General features: G+C 39.2%; 1 protein-coding gene across 1 annotated transcript in view; it reads right to left on the reverse strand.

The window, feature by feature from the left end:
• The window catches only part of MCF2L2 (MCF.2 cell line derived transforming sequence-like 2), a 334,093-nt gene that overhangs the window by 29,910 nt on the left and 295,606 nt on the right, over nt 1-8,577 (reverse strand). Inside the window, exons 24-25 of the mRNA XM_007936022.1 lie at nt 7,384-7,476; nt 6,934-7,012 (exon numbers count right to left, since the gene is read on the reverse strand). Of these exons, the coding sequence (XP_007934213.1) occupies nt 6,934-7,012; nt 7,384-7,476 (172 nt within the window). The remainder of the gene's footprint in view (nt 1-6,933; nt 7,013-7,383; nt 7,477-8,577) is intronic.

An 8,577-nucleotide genomic window follows, 5' to 3' on the forward strand; every position in this document is an offset into this window, starting at 1 on the left:
CTGAGACTATGGCCCTGAGCTGCCCTCCTGGTCTGGAACTGAACCTACTCCTGTAGCTTCCAGCCAAACAAAAGACAGGGATATGAGCTGAACATTTACATTAGGTATATACACTCCTTGGAGAGAACAATCATGGGAGAAAAATAAGGTCTGTGTATACACAGGGCGATAGCTCAGGGGGCAGGAGTGCATGTGAGGGAAGGACACAGGGAAGAGGTGGCTGTGGGGAGGAAGGGGGAGGAGAGCTGTTGCGTTGTGGGAGATACAGTCAATGTCACGAGACAAAGTATATGTGAACTGCTGTATGGAAAGTGAATTTGCTCTGTAAACTTTCACACAAATCACAATAACAATAATTTAAAAAATCCCATTCTTTATTCTAGTGTTGTCCTAGCTATAAAAAATAACAGCAACTGTAGTTTCGATCTCCAATGGCTCCCCACTGCTTACAACAGCAAAAAGTCAAACTTCTCAGTCTGGTATATGAGGCCTACCTTCCCCTCTCAATTTTACTTCCTTTCACTCTATCCATGAACTCTCAAGCTAGTCTACAAACCATTGCTGAATAGGCTCCTTTATATGCAAATACCACCAAACAGAACTATAGACTTTACACCATCCCAATAAAATCTCACAAAACTTTTTTGTAGAAACTGAGATATTGATTCTAAAATATATATGGAAATGCAAAAAAAAAAAAAAAAAAAAAACAAACCCAGAATAGCTAAGAACAAAGATGGAAGACTTGCATTACCTGATTTGAAGACTTCTTCAAAAAGGTACAGTAATCAAGACAGTGATAGCCAGGTATTGATGTCAAGACAGACAAAGAGATCAGTGGAACAGAAGAGAGAGTTCAGAAATAGATGCACACTTATAAATGGCCAGTTGGAGAAACAACAGTCTTTTGAACAACTGGAGATAAATATGCAACAATTTGAACTTCCATTCACATTTCACACCATATACACAAATTGACTCAAAATGGATTAACCAAAAAACTAAAGTCACTGCCATCAAGTTGATTCTAACTCATAGTGACCCCCTTTGGGTTTCTGAGGCAGTAAATCTTTATGGAAGTAGACTGCCCAGTCTGCCTTCTGTGGAGCGGCTGGTGGGTTTGAACTGCCAACCTCCTAGTTAGCAGTCAAATGCCTTAGGCACTATGCCACCAGAACTCCTTCAAAATGGATTAGAAACTTAAATGTATAACTGAAAACTATAAATATCTAGAATAAAACAGGAGAAAATCTTTGTGATCTTGAATTAGAGAAAGATTTCTGATGTACAATACCAGCAAAACAATCCATAAATAAATAAATAACTCGATTTTATCAAAATTAAAATCTGATCTTCAAAAGATATTGTTAAGAGAATGAAAAGATCAGCCACATACAGAAAGAAAATTGTGTATCTAATAAAGGACTCCTATCCAGGAAATGTATATATCTCCTATATATAGATAGAGATATAGATATTTTGTTCTCACAATGCAAGAAAACAGTGAGCAAAAGATGTGAACAAAGACTGCACCAAGAAGATAAATGATTGGCAAAGAAGCACATGAAGAGATGTTTGACCATTAGTAATTAGAGAAATGCAAATTAAAAACTAAAAAAGATACGCCTACATACCTATTAGAATATCTAAAATGGAAAAAGACTGACAACAGCAAACATTGGTGCAACTAAAACTGTCATATACTGAGAATGTAAAATGGTTCAACCACTTTGGAAAATAGTATGGCAATTTCTTGAAAGGTGAAACATACACTTACCATACGTTCTAATCAATAAACTGTTAGGTGTTTACCCAAGAGAAATAAAAACATATGTCCACAAAAAATCTTCTATTTGAAAGTTCATAGCAACAATATTCAAAAGTAGCCAAAAAGACACAACCCAAGCTTTCATCAATAGGTAAATGGATAAAGAAATGGAGGTATATCCCACAAAATGGAATACTACTCAGCAATACATAATGAAAAATAAACAGTACTCAGCAATTATGCTGAGACAGAGAAGCCAGACTCTCCATAAACCAAACCAAACCCACTGCCATGGAGTCGGATCCAACTCATAGCGACCTCTCCTAGGGTTTCTGAGGCGGTATCACTATGGAAGTAGATTGCCCAACCTTCCTTCCGAGACCCTCCATACACCCCTCAAAAAAAAGTATATGCTGTATGATTCCATGTATGGAATTCTAGGAAATGTGAACTAATCTATAGTGACAGAAAGCAGATCAGTGACTGCCTGGGAGCAGTGCAGGCTGAGGGAGGGCAAGAGAGAAGGAATAAAAAGGAGAACAAGGAAATATTTGAGAGTGATGGGTATGTTCATTTTCTTGATGGTGGTGATGTTCCCACATGTGTGTATATATGTCAAAATTTACCAAGTTGTACACCTTAAATATATACAATTTATGTCAATTACATATCAATACAGTCTTTTGAAAAAAAAAATTGTATTTAAGGCCTCTGTCTCAAAACTGTGCATTTGTAACAAGCCCTTCAAGTAATTCTGATGCAGGTCCCTACAGCACCCTTTGAGAAACATGGATCTAAGCATCAAGCATTTCTAGAACAGTCTGGTGACTAGAATGTTGTTTCTGGGAAAAACAAGTCTTTTTTTCTACAAGAGCTGTTATACGTTTCTGCTTCATGCCTCTAGGACATGCATACTCAATTCCATTACATAGGATTAATAGTTCAAAAGCAAATGTCAACCTTAGCTTTTCTCATCTAACGTTTTACAAATTAAAATCAACTACGTCGTCTTGTTACTATTTCCTGTCAGAGTCTACAGTTGAAATAAAAAACCTATTTCACTTCATTATTATGACAGAAAATAACATGGTGGTTTTCCTATCACACGCCTTTATCTTTTTCCACATCTTATGATGTACACCTACCACCTTCACATCCTCAGAAACAAGAAGAGTGTGAAATGTTGCATTCTTGCTAAGCTTCTGAAAACAAAATTTATCTTTTCATTTTTACACAATTTTACCTACCACACACACAAACCATTGCCAGAGTAAATGGCAGGAGACAGATTGTCCACGAGACTGGTATTTGTTAACCTTAGCAACATTATGGAAACATGAGAACTCAATGGATGTAGCTTGGTGTGGATTTTCCCACCAAATATCCCTGCTGTTTTAAAAAACAAAAAACCAAACTCACTGTCTTCGAGTCCGTTCCGACTCATAGCGACCCCCATTGGGTTTCTGAGGGGGCAAATCTTTACAGAAGTAGATTGCCCCATTTTCCTTCCATGGAATGGCTGCTAGGTTTGAACTGCCAATGCCTTAGGCACTATGCCACCAGAGCATTGAGTCAATTACGACTCATAGAAGAGAGAGCAGGACTGCCCCATAGAGTTTCTAAGGCTGTAAGTCTTTATGGAAGCAGACTGCCCCATCTTTCTCCCACAAAACAGCGGGGCGGGGGTGGGGAGGGTGTTCCAATCATTAGCAACCAAATGTTTTAACCACTGTGCCACCAGAGCTCCTTACTGTCATCAAAATTACTGGAAAAACAAATGTGAAAGGGTAAAGTCTACTCTAAGATCATTTTTATTAAAAGCACTATAGTGAGTGACAGGGGATCCTGGTAGCATAGTGCCTAAGCACTTGCCTGCTAACCAGAAGGCTGGTGGTTCAAACCCACCAGCCACTCCTTGGAAGGAAGGTTGGGCAATCTACTTCTGTAGTGATACTGCCTCGGAAACCCAAGGAGGGGTCGCTATGAGTTGGGTCTGACTTGACGACACATAACAACAACAACAACATACTGAGTGACATCAGTGAAAATGATGGATGAATAAAACCTCCAAAAACTCTCTCCTCCATAAAAGCAGGGGAAAACTGGCAAAAAATGGTCAGAACCTATTTTTCAGAACTCTAGGTATTAATTAAAGTCTGATAGCAATATAGAGAGCATATATTTAAGGAAAACTGCTCAATCTCAGTAAGAACAGTGAGCTTTGTGGTATTTCAATTTACTCTAGGCCCATCTCCCACCTCTAGCTCCATGGAAACCAAGACGATAATCATGGTGAAAACAAGTAGTCTGGTAGTCATGAAGGGGGAAGGACAAGGTGGAAGTTCCTTCAAAGCCTCATTCCTGGATAATTAATCATTTTGACTTGTCTAGGTTCCCCTGGAATACCCCACTTGTAAGGCTGTTTTTATTAGACTTGACTTGGAGCTCATTCAGTGGGAAAATCCTTTTCTCCAGGAGCATTTGTCAAAAATGATTAGAAATAAGTTTTAGAAATAACTTTTTAATTATTTATTTAATTTTAGAGTAAAAATTTTTTAATTTAATTCTATTATTTAACTCCTGAAGCACTGGATACGAGTTGCAGCCAACTAAGGCTAACCAAGAAGTTTAAAAGGAAACGTTTGGGAATGAAATGTCCATAAGGACTTTGCAAAGGTTTGAAATATTCCTGGCCATGCACAAATGCATACATTGAAGATTAATGGCAGAAAGCTCCTCAAATTTGATGAAAAACAATAATCTACACATTCAAGAAGTTCGACAAACTCCAGAAAGATAAATTCAAAGAGATTCACACGTCAATATGTGATAATTAAACTGTCAAAAGACAAAGATAGACCCTTGAAAGCAAAAGGAGAGAGGTGACCAGCCATGTGGAAGGGCCCTTCAACAAGATTATCAGCCAGAAGGCAGTAGGATGACATATTTGAAGATGTGGCAATCTACTTCCATAGTGATACTGCCTCGGAAACCCAAGGAGGGGTTGCTATGAGTCGAGTCCAACTCGACGGCACATAACAACATCAACAACAACACAAGAAAAAGACAGTCAACTAACAATTGTGTATCTATAGTCAATTGATTTTAAATAAGGGTGCCAACACCCATTAAACAGGGAAAGAATCTTTTGAACAAACGGTATGAGGACACATGCAAAAGAATGCACAATATACAAAAATTAATTCAAACTGGATCAAAGACCTGAATGTCAGAGTAAAGCTATACATTCTTAGAAGAAAACACAGGTGCAAATAAATCTTTATGACATTGGATTAGGCAATAGCTTCTTAGAATATGACACCTAAAGCAAAAGCAATCAAAAGAAAAATAAATAAATGAAAGCCCCGTGATTCAGAGGACATTGTCAAGAAAATGAAAAGACAACTCACAGAGTGGAAAAAAATTACAATTCACCTACAGAAAGCAATAACCCAATTTAAAAATGAGCAAATAATTTGAATAGTTATTTCTCCAATGAAGGCATACAAATGGCCAATAACCACATGAAAGCTCATTCAATATCATCAGTCGTTGTTGCTGTTGTGTGCTATTGAGTCGATTCCAGCTCATGGCAACCCTACATTACAGAGTAGAACTGTTCTCTAGGGCTTCCTGGGCTGTAATCTTTATGAGAAGGAGCTCTGGGTGCAGTGGTTAAGCGCTTGGCCGCTAAATGAAAGGTTTGTGGCTTTACCCTACCAGCCACTCCACGGGAGAAAAAAGTGGTAGTCTGTTTCCATAAAGATTACAGCCTTGGGAGCCCTAATGGGCAGTTCTACCCTGTCCTATAGGTAAGTTGGGATGGACTCCACAGCAATGGAGTTTTAATCTTTATGGGAGCATATCGCCAGGTCTTTTTTCCAGTGGAAGTGCTGGTTGGTTCAAATCACCAAGGTCCTTCACTAGAGAAATGTAAATCTAAACCACAATCAGATCACTTCATACGTACTAAGATACCAAAACCTACTGCCATAACTTAATTCCAACTCACAGGGACTCTTTAGGACAGAGCTGAACTGCCCATAGTGTTTCAAAGGCTGTAAATCTTTATGGAAGCAGACTGCCTCACTTTCCTCCCATAGAGCAGCTGGTGGGTTCAAACTGCTGACCTTTTGGCTAGCAGCCAAATGCTTTAACCACTACGCCACCAGAGCTCCTTCCTATGAGGATAGTTATAATAAAAAAGATGACAATAACAAGAGTTGATGAGGATGTGGGAGAAATCAAACCCTCACATATTGCTGGCGGGAATGTGAAGTAGTGTGGCTGCTGCTGTGGAAAACAGTTTGGCAGTTCTTCAAAAATTTAAACGTTGAGTTGTCATATGATCCAGCAATTCTTTTCCTAGGTATACATCCAAGAGAATTGAAAACATATGTCCACACAAAGACTTGTACATTAATGTTCACAGCAGTGTTATTCATATAGCCAAAAAGTGGAAACAAGGCAAATGTCCATCAGCTGATGAATGGGTAAATGAAAATGGCATAACCATGTAATAGACTATTATTCAGTCATACAAATTAAAGAAGTACCAATACATGCTACAACATGGATGAAGCTTGAGGGAAAGAAATAGAGAGAAAGGGGCATATTTTGTATGATTCTAATTACACGGGATGTCCAGAATAGGAAAATCCATAGAGACAGGGGCTTAGAAGTAAGAGGTGACTGGAGAGTAACTGCTAATGGATACAAAGATTTCTTTTTTGAGCTGATGAAAATGTTCTGAAATTAGATAGTGGTGATAGCTTCACACACCTGTGAATAGACTAAAGCCCACTGAATTGTTCATTTTAAAAGGGTGAGTTTTATGGTACATGAATTAGGTGTCATGTTTTTAAAAAGTCTTTTGGGTTTCTAGATTTTTTTGGGTAGTCTTAGATTTTTGACTGAGAAGGTCAACCTTGGCAATTAGGTATGTGTGGGGAATGCAAGTAAAAGAAACACATACAACTACACACAACCAAGAAACCACCATACAACCTAAAGTAAGTACAAGCGTTCCAGGATCTGTGGAAATGTGGCCACAGTTTATTTTCCCAGCAAACCATTTTCTTTAACAATATTCCCAATATGCACACCCATCACAAAGCTGGAATCAGTATAACTCTGCAGACTAAGGTGAGTAGGGGCAATCTTACCTTTAGTACTGTTTTGTTGTTCCATCAGTAATTTACTTATTTCTGAAAACCAGCAATCTCTGATTTCTTTTGAAGCTGCCTGCAATTACAGATAAGACAGCACTGTGATATCAGATCACCCTGAATATTAATTATACAGGGTTTCTATTCTTTGGGTAACCTTTGGAATAACCCAATAGAAAACATTTGTCAGGTCATAAACCAAAAAAAAACAAACTCATTGCCCTTGAGTTGATTCCAACTCAGCAACCCCCATTTGGTTTCCTAGGTGGTAAATCTTTATGGAAGTAGATTGCTTCCTTCTGTGGAGTGGCTGGTGGGTTTGAACTGCCAACCTCCTGGTTATGAGTCAAATGCCTTAGGTACTGTTCCACCAGAGCTCCCTGTCAAGTAATGGGAATGTAATAAAGAAAAAGTAGAGAACCCCTATGGGGAAGACAAGAGCTTTACCTGCAAGATGTATTTCTCAAGTCCATTTCGACTGGCAATCTCAAACTTTTTGTTGCTCCCCCTTCCAACTTGGCGAATTGAAAGTGTTGTCAACTATAGCAATAAGAGAAGAGAAATATTTTATGTCATCATTTTGTGATGTAAAAACTGGTCCCTGTCAGCCACTCTAACCATTCTAATTCTTTCCAGCCTTGATAATTTTTTCTTCCATCTTCCTTCCAAGTGTTTTGTTTTCCTCTTATAATGGTTCTGCAGACCCAAACACCCGAGCCAGCTGCCCCGGAGTCAATTTGACTCATGGAGGCCCCTGGATCTCCAGAGCAGGATTGTACTCCACAGGGTTTCAGTGGCTGTGATCTTCCAGAAGCAGGTCTCCAGGACCTTCTTCCTGGGTGCCTCTGGGTAGATTCCAACTTCCAATCTTTAGGTCAGTAGTTGATTGTGTCCCCCAAGCTCCTTCTAATGGTCCCATAAAATACAATCAGGTATAGCATCATCAGACTTGTCTGTTTCAAAGGGCAATACAGACTGTATCTTTCCATAGGTAGAGCTATTGCCCTCAGCCTTTAGGTGAAGACATCATCTCTCCTTTAACACTTACATATAGTGAAACCCACTAGAGATGGAACTCAAAGGGACTGTCTTGTTTTTCTAGGTCTTAAAAGTTTTCTGCCTTTGAAAGGATGCAGTCTTACCACTTTTCTATCACTCTCTGTTAGCGGAAAATGTTTGAGTTTCCCTTCTCTGAGGGGTTTCCAAGGAGCCTGGGCTTTCACAGCTCAGTGGTTCGAACCCACCAGCCACTCCATGGAATAAAGGTGTGATAGTCTGCTTTTGTAAAGATTTACAGCCTTGAAACCCTATGGGGCAGTTCTATTCTATCCTATAGGATTGTCATGAGTTGGAACTGACTTGATGGCAGTGGGCTTGGTTTATTGGGTTAGACAAGTTTCTGCCTTACACAGGTTTCAGCTTTCACAGATTTTACTGTACTTCACAGATCTCCATGTAATAGTAACTGAATTAGTATCCATTAAGACCATAAATAGGGAGCTCTGGTAGCATAGTGCCTAAGGCACTTGACTGCTAACCAGAAGGCTGGCGGTTCAAACTCACCAGCCACTCCTCGGAAGGAAGGTTGGGCATTCCTACTTCCATAGTGATACTGCCTCGGAAACCCAAGGAGGGGTCGCT

This window comes from Orycteropus afer, unplaced genomic scaffold, assembly GCF_000298275.1.
Source record: "Orycteropus afer afer isolate SDZICR_OR568_19922 unplaced genomic scaffold, OryAfe1.0 scaffold00032, whole genome shotgun sequence".
In the NCBI taxonomy this organism is placed as follows: Eukaryota; Metazoa; Chordata; class Mammalia; order Tubulidentata; family Orycteropodidae; genus Orycteropus; species Orycteropus afer.